The 22,860-nt window shown below is 37.6% G+C and overlaps 1 protein-coding gene across 4 annotated transcripts; it reads right to left on the reverse strand.

Annotated features, from left to right (window-relative positions):
• Positions 1 to 434: 434 nt before the first annotated feature.
• Positions 435 to 22,194, reverse strand: LOC104237734 (protein RRC1-like). Of its 4 annotated transcripts, none has more exons than XM_009791959.2 (18): positions 22,048 to 22,194; positions 21,330 to 21,412; positions 21,109 to 21,244; positions 20,908 to 20,953; positions 13,342 to 13,402; positions 13,107 to 13,253; positions 12,140 to 12,256; positions 11,887 to 12,052; positions 10,203 to 10,315; positions 9,709 to 9,780; positions 6,230 to 6,451; positions 5,801 to 5,859; positions 4,631 to 4,715; positions 4,382 to 4,519; positions 3,873 to 4,097; positions 2,964 to 3,763; positions 2,131 to 2,297; positions 435 to 1,115 (listed from the first exon to the last, which is right to left on the reverse strand). In XM_009791959.2, the coding sequence occupies exons 2-18, from the start codon at positions 21,390 to 21,392 to the stop codon at positions 892 to 894; spliced, it is 2,841 nt and encodes a 946-aa protein (XP_009790261.1). In that variant the 5' UTR covers positions 21,393 to 21,412; positions 22,048 to 22,194; the 3' UTR covers positions 435 to 891. The 4 variants fall into 4 exon arrangements, with proteins under 4 accessions (XP_009790261.1, XP_009790245.1, XP_070011725.1 ...); XM_009791943.2 differs by having other exon boundaries at positions 435 to 1,118; XM_070155624.1 differs by having other exon boundaries at positions 435 to 1,118; positions 22,098 to 22,181.
• Positions 22,195 to 22,860: the final 666 nt, after the last annotated feature.

Consider the following 22,860-nt stretch of genomic DNA (forward strand, 5'->3'; position numbering starts at 1 on the left):
CATCTTTTTTGCTAATTCTTTGTAAACCATGACAGCGAGCCCCTAGTAATAATCCTACTTATGATAATGAATAATAGGGAATTCAGAAACTTATAAATTAGAACTGCTCGATAAAAATAAAGAACTCGTTTCGTAAACCTCCTGTGACTCTTTCTTTTCAATTATAAACAATGAAATCGACCACATAAAGAATAGTAACAAATTTGAACAGGTTGTAAGAACTGAAATGTAGACGCAAGGTAAAATATTCACCAGAGATCATGAATTAGTGGGAGATGTTCGGTATATGACTGATTGCAGTAAAACCATTGGTGGTTTTGGCAAAGGAGCAATTTGAGCATCTCCAAGGACAGAAAGTGAAGATGCAGAATCTCCTATGCAAATCTTTTTTTGGTGATAATCTCGAACAAAACATTAATTGATAGGTGACTGACTACTTGGGAACTGCTCTTTCTACTCAGAAAAATAGTACTGAAAACATGGGACAAGCATGAAGCGAGCGATTAACAATACATTCTCAGATAGTACATTGATACTGGGAATGACTAGCTACTGAAGTTCAACATTAGATGGAAGGAACAAAATCTTCAGTAGAGCATAGCAAATGAAGCTACAATAAAAGCTGAAAGTATGTAGTAGTTACAGGGATTCATGAGATTCTCTGCAATTGTACAATTTGCTAGACCACAGAGCTGAATAACGAAGCATCTTTTTCTTTGCGCAGCGCATAGCATAGGATACTAACAGGAGAGGACCATACTTCCACGCGCCATCGAGGGTCCACAAGCAATTCTTGCCATCCAAAAAGATAAAATGCTCAAATGTAGATTTCTACTGAGGAATGAAAAGGCAACTGCACCTCTGAATTTGTGGCCACAAGCGCATATGCATTCATCTGGCCCGTCTTCTCTCCCTGGATTTCTCTCTATCATGATCATCTCTCTCCCTGCTTCCACTCTTCCTTTCCCTCTCACGGCGCTTTTCCCTATCACTATCACGGTCTCTGCTGGAAGATTTCCACTGAGGGCTTCCACTTCTGCTGCGGCTCCGTTGGCGCTTCCTTGAAGCTTCTCGAGAATCGTCTCTTTTCTCTCTCCGCTCCAAAGATGACCTACCTGCTGTTTGTTATGAAAGAAGAAGTATGAGACAATTTGTTCACAGCCATAAAAACAATTACATAATAAAGCAATAAGTGACAATAATTCTTTTCCTTTGATAGATTACGTGACAAAAGTGTTCCACGAAACATTTCTTACCCCTGAAAAGAGAGATGACAATGTATAGAAGGGAGGCAGTCAAGTGGCCTTTCTATGCGCAGTATTTACAGCTAATAAAAGCTTCCCTGTCCAGTATCCTGCTCAACCAGATACCTAATCTTCTCTTCTTTTTCTTTTAATTTTTTTCCGATAACTGAGCAATCTCCGAGAATCAGCTAGCGCTTGGTTCAAATTACTCCTCTACCGCTCTCCACTTAAACACCAAGCTTTAGTCTGTGGCAGAGCATGAGCTCATTATATGTGCCTAATCCATGCCTCAAGCTATGCTCTTACCACCGAACCAAAACCCTAGGGGCACCAGATACCTAATCTTCTCGTAAATATGAAGATAACCAACTTTATCCAGCAAAGAGTGATACATCTCATAGATGCCAAGAAAAAGTATTATCAAAAGGTTATTGCATCTACAACAGATTACTGAAATAGCTAAATTCTCACTTAAGTGCTAACATGTCTGATGTGTCATTTGCCTCATTCCACTACAATTTCTTGAACTAACAGACACAGTTTAGGAAAAATACAGTCTCCTAAGCAGCAGCTCAGTAACAGTAATCCAGAGAATGTCTGATAGCGCTGTTGAAAACAGTAAATACAATTTGAGCAATTAAACCACCGTCCTGCTTCAGCTATTGTTTACCATAAAGTTCAGATATATATCAACCCCAAAGCATCCGAGAACTGGTCAAAGGGAGGACAGGGGCATAAGGCAAAAAAAAATTGGGAAAAGATAGTTGTCAACAAAAAATATAAGATTAAAGGAGTATGATACTGCAAGTATAGACATAAGATCTGAACCTGCACACGCAATTAAATACAGAGACATCTCAAACTACTGACAGATTTAGAGCTTTACCTTTTTTGGAATTATCTTCACTGAAATTCAATAAACCATATTCAGATTGTAGACGTTGCCGATGTATTTCAACTTTCCTCTCAATTTCATCTGGACTTTTTATTCCTCGCTCTTCTAGAGATTCACGATATTCAATCAATGCAACCTCTAGACGCCTCAGCTTTTGTCTGATAAATTAGTTATGGACCATATCAAAATCCGCGCAGAAGAAAAATGGAGGACTGTGAGTAATAAATCCACAACCATATCAAAATTCAACATACAAGAGAAATTTGACGATTGGCTATATCAAATCCACAAGCAAATTGAAAGAAACAAATTTGACGTTTGAGGTATAGAACCCCACAAAAAGTTGAAAAAGAAAGAGAATTTGCCTCCAAATATTAGGAAAATAGGATAGTAGCCTCAGCTTACAAAACTCCGCATATTAACATCCCTGCTATTAAGAATATTGTGAAAGTTAACATGCACAAACTTTCACTTCTTAGATTTTCACCCTCTTATCTTTCCATAGAAAAACTAGTAAAATCAAAATGAAGAAACCAGACATCTATTTGCTGCTGGCCTCGAGAGGGTGCTAGAGTAGTTTCTTGCCTTTTAAAACTTTTCCTTCAATGATTTGAGATACAAAAGTTAGCAAGTAAATTATAGTAATTTTCATTAAGTTAATAATCCCTTAAGCAAAGGAAGCTTAATCTGAGAGCAATTTCACACCAAAGTTTGTTCATATCTTCCTGAGCTAGGAAAGTATTGAAAGTCAAAAAGGATGTCATCACAAAAAAATAACACCAATCTCGGAAATAATTCCACTAGGAATGTTCAACTGCATATACCTCAATTCTTCGTTCATTCCACTTTCCGGGTATGCTGAACTGCTTGTGTCTGTTGTAAGCTCTGTATCCTTGATCTTGCTAAGGCCGTCACCTGCGTTCTCACTTCCAGATGATGAATATGTCAACCCCAGGTCCCTCGAACTTCTCTTTTGTTCATCATCACTTTCGTCATCCTCCCTGGCCCATTTAGATGTAGGCAAAATTGTGTCATTTTTGCCCTCACTGGAGAAGTCTATTGAACTATGCTGTAGAACAGAAATTGTTGGGGGTGAAGATACAGAGTCTCTTTGTTTGAGCTGCACGTCATAATCCACTTGACTATTCCATGCAGAAGGAGCACTTCTATCCAACTCAAGGTTGCTATCTTTCCGGCTGCTTGGGAACCTAACAGAACTTGAATGGCCCACAAATTTCAAATCTTCATCTAGTTCATGACCTCTCAGCTTTTCAGCCTCTTCCAGATAAAGTAATCGAGCAACCATCATTTCCCTACCGCCTACAATAGACAAACCATTGTGCCTGCATCGTCTTTCTAGCTCAGTAAGGGGAAGGCTCAACAGTTCCTTCGTTGCAGCTCCTTTCCCAATTGCCAAAGCACCATCTGGGTTAATCTTACCGCCATCACCTGCATCATCAGAACTGGTCTTTTGTTCTACTTCAGGTGCATCACCACACAGAGAATGAAATGGGATCACACCAGAGTTCCCGGTTCGAAGAAAGGTTGCTCGTAAACCATTAACATAGGCATCAGAAAACAAAAACCAATCAGCCCACACTTGAAGCACTTTCAGGACTCTTTCCTGCAACAGGAACGGAAAAACTTACCACACATCAAGGTAGAGCAACAAAAAGAAAAGGTACGAAAAATGCAGCAAGGCAAAGCAAATGTAGTTGACTGGAACAGCTTACTTTAAGTGCCTCGGCAGTTATTCGTCCTGTTATACTTCGGTATAGATCATTGAAGCTTTCCATTATGTCTGGTAAAGAGGCTTCAAATTTGGTGCGATAAGCAGATGCATTCTTCACAGGAGCACTACTATTATGAAGAATATCAGAGACAAGCATGAGCCTAGAAACTTTTGTTGGTATTGGAGTTTCCTTGAGGGTCAAAGACTCTGTCAAAACTTCAACCACCTGCAAAATATCATCAGCAGGCAACCGCATTAGAATATGTTCAAGAACCAGAACTATCCAAAGCGTATGTGTAACAGACTATGGCAAATTCTCATTTTAAAGCTAAAACACGAAAAATCAGCCGAAACAGATGCAAGTGCAAGTTGTGCAACAAGAAGCATTATGAACATTGACACAACAAAAAGTGAATCAGCAGCTTTGCCTCTGAGAGGTTAAATATGAAAGAAAAGCTCCACGCGCAAGTGAGCTCTTTAACTGCTGCATGAAACCATCTTAAAGGTTACCTCTCCAGCAGCATCAGCATTGTCCAAAGCAAAACCCATCGCTTCTTTTATTTGACTTCTTTCTAGTGTCAATGACCGGAGCATATCCTCAAATTCATCCCTCTGAGCATCAGTCAATGTCCTTTCAACCTCCACACGCTGAACAAGGTATAGAAACAAACATCAATTGCAAAGAAATTTATTTAAGTTTCAGAGTCAACATGCAAACTCTTAAATTCCTTGGAATGGAAAGCTAGCAAAAGGGCATACCCTGCTTCTTCCAGCAGCAAATGTGCTCCCAGCTTCTTTTTCATGCTCAGCTCCTTTAGGTGTTGGTAGAGGCGGTGGTATCCACCTGCACATGTCAATTAGTTATATTTGAAGAAAGAGCACAATTTTCAGAACTTTTTGTATGCGGTGAATTCGGGGGCCCGATTTCCCTGTCATTAGGTCGTCTCGCGGTCATGCTCCTCGAGGCTCAAAACCAAGGTCGAGACCCACCCTTGGGGGTCGTCAGGTACCGGCCCCGGGGGGCATTACGTACTAACAGCTATAGTATGCGAGAGGGGAATTCCCAAAGCACACGGCTAAATCTGACAAAACTGACCTATCCGGGGTCTGTCTCAAGGTGTCACGTCCAGCCGTCCCGTCTCCATGCCTTTACAGTTAATGCATTTTGTACTATAATGGGATTCCCTTTTTATATAAAGGGGATCCCCATCACTTTGTAACCCTCGGCTGTTGCTCCAACTACTTTACACAAGATCAATAACAACTTTCTCTTCTTTCTCTCTAAATACACACGCTCGAGACTACTTCTTCCATTTACTGCCTTCATACTTGTTCTTTATTTATTGCTTGGTATTGGCCATAAAGAGCCTTCTTTAATTATATCCTAATTGTTATTCCCTTCCCGGTACCCCCGATAGCTCGAGCTCGAGCCCAGGCATCGACCTCGAGGCCTTTCATCGATCAGTCCGAGGCCCGGGTAGCAAGCCCCTCGGTTTGATTACTGCCCCGTTTTATCTTGTATTTCGTCGATTAATCCTCACATACCTAGCATCCACCGCTCTAACAACTAGCATAAAAATAGATCACGTATTTGTAGAGTCTCATTTACAAATTTAATTGTTATTACCATTTTCACAGTAAACACTTTTCAAAAGGTTGCAGGACTTCATCAAAGCCTTGCAGAACGCTGCAACCTTTGCAAAAACTGAATGATTAGTTCTATTTACATGATTTCATTCTTCCATAGCAAGCATATGCTGCTGGAGAATATTGGTAAAAGTATCCTACGAAACAGTGGTGACTTAAAAGAGTGATGCATTCAGGAATATGCACATGCATCAAGCCATCAACTATCTGATTCTTCAGCAAAAGGAAAGGTGCATATGAAATGTGTAACAAAAGATTACATAAGTTAGAACAATGCCTTACCTCCCACTACCAGTTATCATGATGAAAGGCACTGTACGCCAACGTTGAAGAGTATCTCCCTGTTTTTTATAAATAAGAAAGAAAAATATTTTAGGGAGAGAATAATATAAAAGGACAAGATGTCCTGCAAAGGGATGACATCAGATAAACAAGTCTTTCCAATCTACTGATTGATTATGTTATAAGTACCATTAGTCATATTGTTTTACATGACATGGAAAGAGATAAAAGTGGACAAGAACCAAATTCTCTTGAGCTACAATTGCATGAAACTATTGGCTTTCCGCCATTGAAGCATAATTTGAAGTATCCTCATGGATTCTAAAAGTGATCCATGAAGTTCTGTCAGAAGTATTACTAGTTCCATTTAACAAGAAAAACATAATTTTAATAATACTTCATTCAGATTTTAGAGCTGCAGCAAGTTACCTGAGCAAAAGAATAAAGCCTCCAAACGTAGTAAGTGTGCTCCTTTGAGCCAAGCTCAAACAAGAAACTGAAGAGAGGATTTCCACGGCCTCGCTCCATTATGGCTTGTTCAAAAGCACAACCTCCATCAAGAACATACAAAGCCATTGTATCAATAACGTGGCGAAGGTGATCATCCTCAGGTGGAACCACCATAATATCAGGTACATTTGGAGTGAGAACCTGCAGAACCAAAAAAGGTATCAGATAATCATAAATAGGATAAAAGGTGCTTAATACACATCTTCTTTACAGATTGGATATACTCAGGGTGTAGTAAATGTGCACAAAAGGACACATCAGAAGACAGGTTGATCGTTCTATCGATCAAGTTTATGTGGCTAACTTAAGGCCCTACAATTTATCCCACTATTGATTGAGAGTAGCACGTACCATCCCAGCATATTACCTGTGTCTCTTACACACTCTTTTTCGGGAGAAGGTAAAAATAGAACTAAAATAGTACAAAGAAACATGTACAAAGCACTATCACAGTATCTCATTTGCTTTATGCAGATGATACTCTGATCTTCTGTGGGGCTGACAGATCCCAAGTCCTATAACTTAACCTAACTTTGAATCTGTTTGAAGCTATTTCAGGTTTGGACATTAACATGGCAAAAAGCACTATATACCTGTAAATGAAGTCAACAATATGGAGGAACTAGCTGGAATTCTATGTTGTGGTACTGCTACATTACCTACTACATACCTTGGTCTACCTCTTGGAGCAAAACATAACTCAACTGAGGTGTGGAATGGAGTCATTGAGAAATTTGAAAAGAAGCTAGCTTCATGGCAAAGACAGTATCTTTCAATGGGGGGAAGGCAGACACTTATCAACAGTGTGCTAGATAGATCCCAACATACCCGATGTCCCTCATACCAATCCCCAACAAAATTGTAAGGAGCTTGACAAGATCAGGAGAACATTTCTATGGGAAGGAGGCAGCAAAGCTCATAAATTTCATCTAGCCAAGTGGTCAAAGGTCTGCTTTCCTGAGCCGAGGGTCTATTGGAAACAGCCTCTCTATCCTCTCAAGGTAGAGGTAAGGTCTATGTACACACAATCCTCCCCAGAACCCACGGTGTGGGATAAGACTGGGTATGTTGTTGTTGTTGTTGAAGTGGTCAAAGGTCACCATGCCAAAGTATTTGGGTGGCCTAGGCATCAGAGATCTTTCCATCCACAACAAATGTATGCTGATGAAATGGCTTTGGAGATACAATCAAGAGGAGAATTTAGTATGGAAAGAGTTGATCAGGGCCAAGCATGGGTCCGAGAATCATTGGTGTACTAAGCTGTCCAGAAGTCCATATGGGGTCGGTCCATGGAAGAACATTAGGAAGCTCTGGAGTGAATTTTCCTGGAACTCCTATTTTAAATTGGGCAATGGCAATCACATAAAGTTCTGGAAAGATAAATGGTTTGAAGGATCCATCCTGATGTTTGACTTTCCTAGCCTCTATCGGATAGCTCAGAATCAAGATTCCACTATTTCTCAAAATTGGCAAGACAATTGTTGGCACATTCTTTTCAGGAGCGATATGCAGGACTGGGAGCTTCCACAACTTCTAAATCTGCTGGCAAAATTGGAAGGCCTCTCAGTCAAGGAAAATACTTTTGACAGTATAAGGTGGGGAAGTTCCAAGGATGGCCTTTACACTGTGAAAGCAGGCTACACTCACTTTTGCTCCACCAATGAAATCATTGATAGATGGCCTTGGAAATACATCTGGAAGACCAAGCTACCTACAAAAATCTCTTGTTTCAGTTGGATAGCCCTAAATGAAGCATGCCTAACCCAGGACAATCTCAGCAGAAGAAGTTTTCATTTGGACAATAGATGTTATATGTCAGCAGCCAGAATCCAACAGGCATCTCTTTCTTCACTGCCCAGGTGCAGCAGATATCTGGTGTATGTTCTTTGCCATCTTTGGTTTAAGCTGGGTCATGCCTCAGAACATTAAAGATGCCTATGAAAGCTGGTCTTCATGGAAAGTTGGATAACTCCATCAGTAAAGTCTGGCAGATGATCCCTTCTTGTATTTTGTGGTGTGTTTGGACAGAAAGGAAACGTAGATGTTTGGATGGGATATCAATTCCAACATACGCACTTAAGGCTAGATGTCTTTTATGGTTATATAGTTGGCAGAACTTAGCTCTTGTCAATCGTCCTATTAATCTTTTGGACTTCGTCAGCTCCTTAGCTTTAGCCTAGTTTTTGTCTGTAGAGCTGACTATGTCTTTATGTATCTCTCTCTTTTGTACTTCTTGCATCTTCTTGATGCCTTTAATGCAATTCTCTTACTTCATCAAAAAAAGAATTATGTACATCAGTAATCAGTTCCAAAAGAAAAGCTGAATGTGTATCCCTATCCTATTCTTGTAGGGCATCTATAAGATCTAAGACCATGTACACTGTGTCTCTTACAAACTCTTATGCATGTTTCCATATTTTGAACGTAAAAATTCTATCACCTTAGTTGGACTTAGTTATCCATACCACATAAATAGACACTTTTGTTGAAATATACTGATCTTCTTTTCATGTCCTGGGAATTTTAACTATCCATACCACATAGTAAGAAAACTTCCTGCCAATATTTTTCTTTTTAAAATGTAACAAAAGTTTTATTAAAGGATAGCACCCAGAGAGTGCAATGAATGAGTAGCACAACCATATGCATCTCAGTACACCTAGTTACATGTGAAAAGAACTAAGGACATTAACCATCCTGTATATTTTCATTCTTACACCAAAAGGCTAAGAGAGCTAAACTTCTGTGCTTTAAGTTATAAATTTTCGTTTTCACCATCAGATTATCTCTGATTTCTTTCCTTCCACAGGATCCAACATATAGCTGCAGAAATAGTGCTCCACAACTTTTTGTAGTCCTCTTCTGTTCCAACAATGTAGCATGCCATGTTGCACGATACAGGTTTGGGCACCCAACACAGGTGCGGATCTAGAAGTTGGATTCATCATCACCGGGTTTTTTTGTGCTCATCATTTCCCAGATTTCTGTATACTTTTGTACTTATCAGTACAAAATGTTGCATCGTTCACTCACTCAACAGTATGGTACACTCTCCTCGATGTTACTTGCCAAACAAGGAAAAGAGTATTGGGCCTCTTTGAGGTAATAAGTGCCAAGCTTCCTCTTGTCTCCTTTTTATTCCAATAACAACCCATAACAATTAAAATGCCTATTCTATAGATCAAGTATAAGGCAAAAAATCCAATTTAAAAACGAAGCTGACAAAACCCTTTCAATCTACTCCAATAGATTATAGACCTAAGCTCTCTGTACATTTTGCTTCACTCAATCATGATATCTTTCAATAACACCGTAAATAAGAGCTATAGAGATCAGATAGTTATCCCAAAAGACAAAAAAGAACAAGGAAATGTACAAAGATCAACTAATTATCATACCAACTCAGAGTTCTGGCCTGAAACAGTAGTAACCGGAGGACCTGATGGACCAGATAAGATAACAGTTGCACCCTGAAAACAACAGAAGATAATATCTAGAATAAGTATATGTGCACAAGCTGATATCATTAAGAGAAACAGACGTGACAATAGAATGCACCTCTAGCTTACTGAACTGCAGTTTAAACAGAAAGCTATTACATGGGAAACATTTCCGAGGTTGAGATACACCACTACAGGATGTCTATACATATCAAAACAACAAATAAGCATGTAATACACGCAACTTAGTTCAACATGAACACCTATGCTTCATCCATTGTCTTTGTTTGTAACATGTTTTCAACTGATCATGCAATATTTTGACATGATATAACTCATTAAATCGTACACTATCACATATTGATTATTAAAAGACAAACCCCTCGACCTGACATTTGTCAAATTAATAACATGTATATAACAGGGCATTGTACTCTAAAGAATAGACAAACCTCCTTACTCCTGATAGCCATATGTCCTGGAGGGGGAGCAGGAAGCGCTTGAGAAGGCAGAGAGACAGATTTACCCCACCCAATCTTCAACTCATATTCATAAACAATAACTCCTGGATAAGAATAACATGGTTTTACATATCAGAAATCCATTGCTTAAAATCATATTTACTTCGGATATTACATAAGATACAGAATATTAAGCAATAAAACGAGTACACAAGGAATTAGAGCACGTGCTAGATCCCCATGCAAGACTATGACTTTTTAATGACTTTAGTCCAGCTTGAGATGTTCTCCTGGCATGCTAGCATCCCCATGCAAGACCGTATGACTATTTAATTTCCTTCAAAAAGACACACTTCTGGAATGAATACATATCTGAAACTAGAGGAAGCACCACCTAAGAAGCAAAGCTATTAAAGGCTCGCTTGAGGCGTTTAAGCCTGAAGCTCAGTTAAGGCCAGCTTACGTACTTTTCCATGCTTAGGTAGCGTTTTAGTCTCAACGCTAACGTGCTAAGGCACGCACAGTTGTTAAAATAACATCACGAATAAATTTTAGTGATCAGCAATGAGAGATTAGAAATTTGGTATAAGAAAACTAGCCCAAATAAACATTAAACTACATTTCCATCTAAATGAGAAATTCAAAATGGTTTTAAAACATCATGGACATGATTTTTACTTCATATATTTCGCTTAATTATAGGTTTTTCAATTCTTTGTCCAAATAATTGTTGTTCGTGTTTGTAGATCGTTTTCCTTGCATTACATATATATTTCTAGTTTTTTCTTCATTAGCTCCTCTTTGCTAAGCCCATGCTCTTGTTCTGCTTAGCGCTTAAACCCCAATGATGTTTCGTTGACTACTCTGCGATGAAGAAGATTGACAAAACAAAGGATAATAACTGATCGAAAACCTTGTTCCTTGTGAATATCCTTCTGCTACCAATATATATCTCAAGCGAAACAAGAATCAGAATAGACACAGCAAACAAGGAGAGGAAACCCAAGAAAAGGATAAGGTGGTGGGGGTCAACTGAAACCAATAACTAAATAAGCAAATAAGATCACGAAGCAACAATTGATTGCTTGTGTTAGTACAAAATATAACAGCCTATCAGAAGTTTTTTCCTTTTCTCCTCTTCATATGTTTATGGATTGTAAACTCCACATGTATGTTTTTCTTTTCTGTTTTCCTATAAACCGAGAAATCCCCAAAGGCCAGTGGCACACAGTTCAAAATTTGGTGGATAATGGGCCCTCTCATCTACCCTTTCCACTTAAATACCAGGTTTTTGTTTGCCGCAGGGTTCCAAACTCGTGACATGAGCCTACTCCACACATCACACATTACGCTCTTACCACTAGACCAAAGACTTTGGGGCAACTCCAAATGTATGTTTTTAAACAGAAATATATCCTATTTATCTACTTTCTTTCTGATTGAGGCTACTGATCCCTAGTCGTTGAGGATCCTATAACTCCGTACATAAATAGAAACTTAAAGTTAACTTGGTTTAGCACTAAGAACCTATTGAACAATTCCTAGGTATCTTGAGGGGGGAAGGGAGTGGGGGAATAGAAGTGCTCTACAGAGAGCAACACAAATCACAATTATCAAACAAAAAAGACTAGATAAAGAGATTAGAATCCATTCAAATGAAGAAGCTGAAGCTAACCTTCCATCTCATCTTTTGCAGCCTGAGCATCAGCTCTATTCATGAAAGCTACAAAACCACAATTCCTCTGTCGCCTTCTTTCTTCTTCTGTCCTTGGCCACATTATCTTTACACTTGCAATGGGGCCAAATCTCCCAAATGTGCGCAAGAGAAAATTCTCATCAACCTGTAAGTAAATAAAACAAATGGGAACCACACAGAGGACGCCTAAAGCAACAAACAACTAATTCAAAATTAAGCGCAAAAACCTTACTTGAGGTGATAGGTTTCCTACATAGAGATTTGTTGTTTGTGGATCGCCATCATCAAATGATCCAGGCCTTCCACTAGGATCAAAGTCATCAGGCAGCTCATCAAACCGACTAGATGGCTGAGGAAAGAGTAAGATTTAAAGATTTACAAATATCATTATAAAACAAAACAAGATGCCAAATCAAACCTCCATTTGGTTAGGCATAGAATATTTGCAATCACTATTTTTCCACGTCAATGTTTGACGAATGTATCACTTCCAGAAACATTTTCAGGTGTAATCCAGATGCATATATTGGAGGCATGTTCAGGTGGTAGAGGGTTTGGGATAGGACATTGGGGTAGTGTTTGGTGATCCAATGAGTAGCAAAGACTGAGAAGGAGTCTTATATTTTGTGAACGAAAATGATACAGTTAAAGGATCATTAAGGATGCAATCGTTTTTCTCCGTTCGATATGTAACATATCCATAAAGAAAAATTAAACATAAGGTGACCAGATTGAAGACAGGAAAATGGATCATAGATACAAATAGCATGACAATCTGTAATCACGTGATAATATCAGAAATTCATAGCTATTAAACTGTTGCTCTATTTCAGAGAAAAATGATAATACGTACTCATAGCACATCAGCAATTACAACAAGATGTGTACATGTAAGATTCTGTGCAAATTGTGTGTCTAATCCAGATGAGGTAAAAGTAATCTACTAAGTAATATAAATAACTTCTCCAGTTCATACAAAAGATTCAGATCCAGATATGATTGAGAGATGCAACTTTTCCTAGTGCAGCCAAAACTCTTAAGTTTTGACATGTTCATTCTGAATAGAAGCTATTACATCACAAGTTATCTTCATTTTTGTCAAATCCCCTCAGATCTGATACATGAATTCAAGAATAAAAACATAAGATTAAAACCAACAATCTGGACAGTTTCTGTTTGCCGATTGTAAATCCACTTACAGTAGAATTTTCAGTATGACGATCACGCCACTGTTCACGGTCTTGGTTACGCCTTTCCCTCATTTCTTGTTCATGCTTCAATTCCTCCATGAAATTGTCGATGTTCCTAGACTTGCCCTTCTCTTTTTCCCTCGGCTTATCCTCCTTCTGCAATAGAAGTAACCAACATATTTAGATATCTACTAGTAACAAGTTTACTACTCTTGCACCAAAGAACTTCCAAACACCCACTGACCTTCTTCTCATAATCTCTGCCCTTTGTTGCCATAGGAGGCGGCAAGAAAGAAGGCACATACCTGCAGTACACAAGATACACTCCAGAATCTGTGCTACCAATAACCTTATTCTTGAATAGTGACAGGATCAATAATTTAAAAGGAGAAGATGGTAAAAGATAAAGGATCAATGAGACGTGATATAAGATGAATTATACATACATACAAATAGATCATAAGTAGCAAAACATGGATACCACCCATGAGTAAGTATTAGTATTGTCGTACAGAGCAGCAATAAAGATGAGTATATATTGATTTGCACCTATATAAACAATTAAAGAAGGAAGAAGCCGGTGATCCGCACATTTAATAACAAGCAAAACCACTTGATTTTAATCAATTCACTGTGTTTCCTCTAATGGGCACAGACACTTTATTGCTTTTAACCTGTTCTTACTACTGGTTCTTTGACGTAGTGTCTTCCCAAATCTCTCATAAATATTCGAAATTATTGACCAAGTATACCTCTATTTAGAAGATAGCCTAACCTACCACCGGATCCTATAATTTGCCTGGTCTCTTTTCAAATGCACACACAAGAATTTGAAGAGGCAAAAAATGGCATAATAAGGACAACATGGATCTATCTCCAGCTTTTGGAGTCAGCTAGCCTCCTCAGACGAAATGACCCAGCGAATGCTCTACTATGAACCAAATACACTAACGGACCATTTTGTAGCCAAACAAGGGACCAAATCGTGTGACCTATAAATCACGGGTTCGAGCAGTGGAATCAGCCACGGGCTGCCCTTTTTTTACAAGGGACCAAATCGTAGCCAAATGAACTCAAAATTGGACTAGATTTCAGATGTTAATTTGCTCATTTTTAAATTAGTTGTAGAAAATGGGGCGACAATCCAAGGTGTGGATTAAGTCTTAAGAGACCATAATGTTTCTCCTGCAGATATAGAAATAGGTGCACACATGGGTGTGGCCTAGTGGTCGTGGGTGCAAATCTTTGAGACAACGATTTAAATTGCAGCAAAGACAAAAACACTAGGTGATTTCCCCCATCTGCCTAAGCGTTGGTCCGCAGAGTTATCCACTACCCATGCTAGTGGGAAGTAGCAAGCACCCGCAGAATAGCTGAGGTGCACCCAAGTTGACCCGGATACTGTTTTCAAAAAAATTGGAAGCAGGCAAGCCCTAGTCCATTCTTCCTTCTTTGTCCTTTCTTTTGCAACACAACACTAGCCTGCTTTTTTCTTTCTTCTTTGTCCTCTCTTTCTTCATTCCTTTTTTTGGGATAAGGTTAGATATTTTCATTAAATGAAGTACCAAGGAGGTAGTACAAAATACAATAAGATACCAGCAGTTGCATTGTACATCATTTGCCCATATCTTCCAGAAAGTCAAAAAGACAATCAAGCCCTCTATGTAACTATTCTTACACCAATAATATAAACTTTGTAAGCATCTATCTTTTACAGAATATTATGTTGCTTTCTTTCTTCAAAGCATCTGTTATTTCGTTCCAACCAAACAGTCCACATGATGCACAATATAACAGTTGGCCAAATCTGTTTTCTTCTCCTTCCAATTTCCTGGCCGTGCCAACTTAACAGCGAACTCCTCACATTTGAAACCCACTGGAAACATTCAACAAGAGCATCCAAATCTGCCAGACATAATAACAGTTCCATAAGAGATAGTTGTTGATTCCTTGGAGAGTTGGAAAACCCATCAAAAAGACATGGTTAATGGTACCTGCCTCAATCTTTTGGTGTATATGGAATGAACGAAATCGTAGGTGTTTCGATGGGATCTCAACTTCAAATCATGCTCTTAAAGCTAAATGTTTAGTGGATTTATTTAGCTGGCTTAACCAATCTCCTGTATCTAGCCGTGACCAACTTTTGGAAGGTGTATGCTCTCTAGTTATAGATTAATCTTCGTATCTGAGCAATCACCTTTTTCCCTCTTGTAAAACTTTGTCTGCATCTTCTTGATGCCTTTAATGAAAACTTATTACTTCATCAAAAAAAGAGATAGTTGTTGATTCCTAGGATCTCTCACACAAAAGACATATGATGCATAAGGAGAAACCCCTTAATTGCAAAGCATCTTGCATAAGACATACATTGTGAATAGCCAACCATCCAAAACATGTAGCTCTTGATTTCCATAGTATTTTCCAAGGACATTCAACATCCCTTTCCCCTGATTGTTTCAGTAATGGAGAAAAGTAACTCTTTACTAACAAAATTGCATACTTGCTAGTAGCCAGATCTGTGAGTCCATTTTTCCTTTCATCAGGAATTGTTGGTTCTAAGATATTTAAAGTAGAAGCTGACAAAAACCCCAATTTCCCAATGGCTAATATTTCTTTGAAATCGCACCTGCCACCCTGATTTAGAATAGCATCAGCAACCAAACAATCGTTATCTGTAGTCGGTCCGTACAAAGTAGGAAATGTACCCTTCAACCCACCACCATCTAACCATATATCAGTCCAAAATCTAAAAAGAAAAACCATTTCCAACTCTTAGAATGATAAATAGCTGAATTCATTCCATAATCTGCATATTTGCTTCCAAACAGATCAATCGTTAGGTAGTAACATATGATTGGGGCACCCAATACTATATTTTCCATATCAATGTTAACAACCTCCTTTCACGGTTCTCTGCCCTTATCATTTAACCTCTATAACCATTTGAAAAGCAAGCTCTAGTATGTCGCTTTAGATTTTTGTGCCCCAGTTCTCTACTTCTTTTATCCAACATTACTATTTGTCATTTCACCATATGAAACTTTCTCCTTTCAGCACTTCCTTCCCGTAAAAAGTTGCTCCTTAAAGAGTTTATCCTCTTTTCAACTTTATTGGAAATCACCATATAAGTTGAGATCCCATACGAAATGTTATTCACCGGTGTAAGAAAGAAACTGTTTAGGGACCAGCTTCCTAACACATTCATCAATCACACCCTGCCACACCTTATTTTTATATTTGGCACTTACAGCCTGTTTGGCCAAGCTTCTAAAATTAGCTTATTTTGAGAAGTGCTTTTCTCAAAAGTACTTTTTAAAAAAAGTGCTTTTGGTTGAGAAGCAATTTGTGTTTGGCTAATTAATTTGAAAAGCACTTTTGTTTGGCCAAGCTTTTGAAAACTGCTTCTAATAGCCTGATTGGCCAAGCTTCTTTTTGGCCAAAAGTGCTTTTTTTTGCCAAAAGCACTTTTGGCCAAAAAATTGAGGTGTTTGGCCAAGCTTTTGGAATGAAAAAAAGTGCTTTTGAGGAGAAGCAGAAGTAGTTTTGAAGAAGCAGAAAAAAGTAGCTTCTCTCCGAAAGCACTTTTTTGAGAAGCATTTTTGAGAAAAATACACTTAGAAGCAGTTTTTAAAGCTTGGCCAAACACTAATTGCTGCTCAGAAGTGCTTTTCAAACTGATTAGCCAAACACAAACTGCTTCTCACCAAAAGTACTTTTGGAAAAAGCGCTTTTGAAAAAAAGCACTTCTCAAAATAAGCTGATTTTTGCAGCTTGGCCAAACGGGCTATAAGTGTATTTTTCTCAAAAGTGATTCTCAGAAAAGTACTTTTGGAGAGAAGCTACTTTTTTCTGTTTCTCAAAAATTACTTCTGCTTCTCCTCAAAAGCACTTTTTTTCCTTCCAAAAGCTTAGTCAAACACCTCAAATTTTGGCCAAAAGCACTTTTGGCCCAAAAAAACACTTGGCCAAACAGGCTATTAGAGTAAGCCCCAAATAAACACTGAGAAAAATATCAATTTTACAACCCATAATACTTCAAAAACAATGTTATACAGTTACTGGCATTGACAGAAAAAATATTGCTTTTTCCATGTTAATTTGTAAACCAACAACTGCTTAAAAAGCAAGGAGTATTACTCTTAATGCAAAAACTGCAACTTGTCAGTCTCACATAACAATAGTGTGTCATACCCATTACAAATCCTTCCAAGGTTTTCAGCTTTTTTGAGCATCAAACCTAAAACCTCCATCACAATGACAAACGAATAAGGAGACAAAGGATCCTGTTGTTTCTTAAACAAACCCTCAGGGTTCACATTAATCAAAATTGAGAGTTTAACCGTAGAGATGCAGAAGGAGATCCATTGAAGCTATTTCCCCAAAGTTCGTTTTCTTCAACACATCCAGGAGAAAAAAACAACTCTCATGATCATAGACCTTCTCCAAGTCCAATTTGTTTGCTGCACAAGTTATCCCCTTTCTTAAATGATGATCAATGCACTCAATTGCTACCAAAGAAGCATCAATAACCTATCATCTACCCTTAATAAAAGCATTATGAAATCAGCTTGTTAATTATAGTCTTGAGCCTTTATGTTAAAAGCTTTGCAATTATTCTGTATATACTGCCCAGCAAACTAATAGGTTAGTAGTCTTTAATTCCTATCGTCCTACTGCACCCATCTTCTTAGTGACTAAAGCTATAAAAGTAGTATCAAATTGTTCAACCGTTCTCATAATATCTCTTTTAGTACATGCCAGCATCTTTTGAAAAATAACATGTTGAAACTATCAGGGCCCGAAGCTTTATCACCATCAAAGGGTTTCACAGTAGCTTCAACTTCTTCCTCTCTAAATGGCCTTTGAAGCCAAATCTTTTCCTGTTCAGTAATTCTTGCCAGATTATTATCCCTCCATTTAGGTCCCCACATTTCTTTTTCAGTAAACAAACTTCATAGAAGTCCAATATATGCTTTCTGATTAATCTTTTATCTTCCACCGATTTCCCACCAATTTTCAATCCATCAATAGTACATGGGCATTTGCAAGCTTGTGAAAAACTGTGTTTTATCACCCTGCTTAATAGTTAATGGCTTAATAAAAATCTTGATTTTGCTTCCAACTTATTTCCTCTGCTTTGTCTATGTCCTCCAGTTCACCGGTGAGAAGTTCTTATTTCTTTCAGCTTCATATCATATTGACATGATCCTGCAGTATGATCAAACTTCTGTATTATTCCGGCATTTCTTTCTTTCTTTCTTCAAGCCTTTCATACACGTCATTGTTCCATTTTTTTAATGTCAGCCTTCAACGCCTTAGTTTTTAGAGCAGCACCAAGCTTGTCCTTCTCCTCATAAGACAGCCACCATTTTTCTGTCTTCTCTTTCTACCACAACATCAACTTGTTACCCCCCTCCCATAAACCCCTCCATTGACCGCTTGTATAACCAACCTCCGAAAATTGCAGCTCCCAAGAGTAGGTTTATTCCAGGCTCCGTAATCTACGTCAGTGACTTCGACCTGCAATTTATCGCATTGCTATGTCACTCCTACCATGCAACATAATTTTTCCCTCCCTTGCCCCACAACATCCCATCCGTCCTAATACAGTCTTATATTTTGTTAAGTCTACATGGATCCCCAGAAATTGTAGGTCCTTCGAGCCAACTTCCTTTTATGTAAGTTTAGGTCTACCTCGTCCTTTTTTAACACTTCACTCACCATGGTTCCACCCCTACAGACTGGTGCTTCTGGAGGTTGATGCAGGACATGAACAAACCATCACAAGCGGCATTCTCTTATTTTATTCTCGATGTGTGTTATTTAAATCTTCTCGCGAATGTGATTATTTCTGATCTTGTCTAATTTTGTATGACCACATATACATCTTAACATCTGCATCTGCAACATTCTTCTTGTGTATGTGTTAAACTTTAGCAACCCAACATTCAATCCTATATAGCATTGTTGGTCTTATAACAGTCGATGGAACTTACTTTCACTTTGGGAGGAATCCTTCTATCACATAACACTCATGTAGAACTTCTCTATTTCGGCCATCCGATTTTGATTCTATGTGTAACATCTTCAACTATCATTTCATTCTCCTAGAACGAGCGTAAATACCTCAATTGTCTGCATTTAGGCATTACAATCCCATCTATTTCACTCTTCTTATGTTGACTAAACTTGCAGCGCATATATCCAATCTTCCTTTTACTCGGCCTAAAACCCTATTCTTTAGAATGCTTCTCCATTGTTCCAACTTTTGGGTTGACACCCTCATTGTTTTCGTCAACTAGCACATCTTCTTTAATTCTAATTATATGTAATTTTTGAAATGGAATGGATTTTAATTATATGCTTTAAATTCAAATTATATGTATTAGACTGTTAGCAACATTATTTAAGGCGTGCTAACCCTTAATCTAGGTGCATCACAAGCTGGAGCTTGACCTCACTTAGATCGCACCTTTTAGTGCAAGCGCCAAGTTGATAGTTGTGCACCTCAACACCAATAGGCTCTGCCCCAAAGATGGGCACAATAAACAACAAATATAGATGACAACTACAACTATTATTGTGCTTCAATTCCAAGCTAGATAGGGTCGGCTATATGAATGCTCACTATCCATTTTGCTCCATTTGAATTCATTCATCACAATATTCAATAAATTGCGATTCTCCGATACTAGAAGTTCTCCACGGTTTATACAAATGCTTGAATGGATACGACGAATCCAAACAAACATAAATGACAAGGTGACACAAATATTTTCAAGACTGATAAAGCAATATAATAAATGTAAAAGAAACCTCATTCATGAATATGCTAGTAATGGAAGATTGTCCCACCCTGCATTTGGTGGATAATTTGGAATGAGAGAAATCAGCTTTTGGTATAAACAAGAATACTTTTAAGAAGCTGAGTCTATTTTTGAGATCTTATATTATATATGAGATAGTTAAGGATAGGAACTCAATTTGTGCTCTCCTTGTAACTATGAAGGACTACACTGCTTTGTGTAGTTCCTGTTTAAATATATCCTTCTAAAAAAATCAAAAAAAAAATGCTAGTAATTAGTAGTTAGAAATTAGCACAATAAAGTTACACAGTAAATCCAAAATTAGAAACTTGAAATTGCAGTTGTTTTTTCAATAAGAAATTCAAATTTACTTTTTAACTTGATTGACATGATTTTTACTTCATACATTTCTTAATTACAAGTTTTTCAAAGATTGAACATCAACATTGATTGGAGTTTTTCAAATCCTCTCCCGTATAATTGTTGTTTCTTTTGGAATTTGTTTTTATTGAATTATACTTGTTTTTCTTCATTAGAGTCCTAATCGCTAAAGGGTAAAGACCGAGTGCACTTCACTTGTGCTATGCTCTTGAACACCTAATTTTTTATTTCCTTCGACAAAACTTGCATATTATATTTTCTAAAAGAATAATTAAGTAATCAAACTCCTAATGCAATAGTCAAAGGTAGATTTAATAACACAGAATCTATAATTGACTTTTTTCATAAGAAATTGTCATATATGGTAGTAGATAAAGGAGGCACCAAGCTCTCTCTCCATAATACACATTTAGCAACATAGTTATCATTTGAAGGTAAGTCAAAGCAAGACTGAATTTGCAAAATTCAAATTTTTAAGAAGACTAGCTAACACAAATCAATCTGGAAACAAGTAAACATATAAAAGCCTAATAAGAACAGTGATATCGTCATGAAAAACTTGGTATTCAGTATCCTAAATTACAATAACATTGTAACATGGTCAATCAAAAGTATTAGTTTACCTACTCCCCTTCTTTAAACCTGAACCCTCATCTTTAGAATTTCCACCTGCCATCCTCGAATGAATAGAAAAGGTCCATATGTTTAATAATTTGTTCGTGAAAGAGAAAAATCATTTTATTTGTAAGAATTAATAGAAAAAGACTTTTAGGTAATCAAAGAAAGAAGGATAGAGAAACACAATATAGATTCTTGCAACTGACCTTCAGAATCAGTCTTCAATTTATCATTCGGATTGATAGTTCCCCCTCTAACAAATGCCTTGGAACCTGGCGCATTGTCCACTGAAAACGACTCCACAAATTCTTGATACAAACGAGCTGTTTCATCCTCTGCCCTCTGCCAAAAGAAGGCATGCATAGTTAGCAAAAAGGACAATCACCCTTTCAATTTCCACTAGAAATCAAACCTGCTACACTCATACCTTTTTCTTTGCCTCTTCCTCTTCCCTATGCTTCTGGAAAGGTGTCTTCTTACGAGCACTCATCTTCTTACCAGATATTTCAACTTGAAACAAAATTATTTGGTAAACATCCTTAGTCAAAAAAAACATTATCAACAAAATTATATTCCAACAACTAACTTGGAAAACACATTTATTCCCCCTTCTGCTCTTTGAAAGTTTGTACTAGCATAATGCCCACAAGGGCACTTAATTATGCTACCGTACTAGAGCCATCCAAACACTACTTGATATGCTCATGGAATTTTGTTATAGACACCAACAACTAAGAGTCAAAAGAAAGCTCTGAATTTCATTCTAAACTAAAAATTGCCAATGAGGCCTTAGTTTAGTGATTAGCGGGTTAAGCTGAACGTGCTAAGACCAGAACATCCCGCGTTAAACTGCAAGGCAGAAGTAACTAAATCCAACTCCCAGTATCATTGATTTGTACTACTGACTTGACCATTTAAATGAATGAAACAACAAAAGATGCTTGCTTTTAGCGAAGATTCGACCAAGAAAGTACACTTTTCAAACTTAATCAGCAGTACCAACGAAACCCAGAAAACAACCCATAAAATAACATAGAAAACAGTCAAATTCACAATGCGAAAAAACAGCATAAAAAAACACTCAAACAACAAACTGTTCCAAGAATAAAAAATGGAGAAATTGAAGAGAAAATTTGGGGGATTACTTTGGAGCTCAGAGAATTGAATTCAGGCTCGCCGGAAAGAATCCACTCACTTTAAACTCTTCTGAAGTGAAAGATGTTGGCAGTCACGTCGGTCATTAGCTTTCCGATTAGCCCTGCGGCTTTTCCTCTTTCTCCTGTCTGCTGCCTGACGAATCAGGAATGGGCTCCCAAGTAGTGGGCTGCTCTAAGTTTGGGCTAGTCTTTTTTGGGCTTACGAACGGGTTATCTCTAAGAGCCCAATGTTCTTCATTCAGAGAGGTCCTATCCAGTACATTATTACACAAAATTACAAATAGCCGATCAGATTTACTATTTACTTATTTTAGCCGCTATACATATATTACTCTGATTATACAGTCAAACTTCTTTATAACAACATCGTTTATTCTGATATTTTTTGGTTGCTATAGTGAGGTGTTGTTATAAAGAACGTATATTCTAACATAATATAAAAATCGGTTCCGAAAAAAATTGATTTTTATTGTGAATGGTTAGATGTTGTTATAGAGAAGTCTAACTGACAATTATACACATATTATTTATATATATATATATATATATATATTAAAGCCACAAGTTATTTTAAGTTTAAGTGGTTGAGTGGACGATTATTTAGGTTAATTTTTTTAAGTCCTCTTTTTGTATCTGCTTGTAGTAGTAGTAGTAGTAGTATGACAAAGCTTAATCTTTTTTTCCTTAAGATGGCGTGAGCGAAATCCTTAGTTGGTTGTAATTATAAGAGAAATTTTCATAAAGCACTATCTTTTAGTAGTAATTAGTCATTTATAGATACAATTTGTTATATTACGGATT

Source organism: Nicotiana sylvestris, chromosome 8, assembly GCF_000393655.2.
Source record: "Nicotiana sylvestris chromosome 8, ASM39365v2, whole genome shotgun sequence".
Taxonomy (NCBI): domain Eukaryota; kingdom Viridiplantae; phylum Streptophyta; class Magnoliopsida; order Solanales; family Solanaceae; genus Nicotiana; species Nicotiana sylvestris.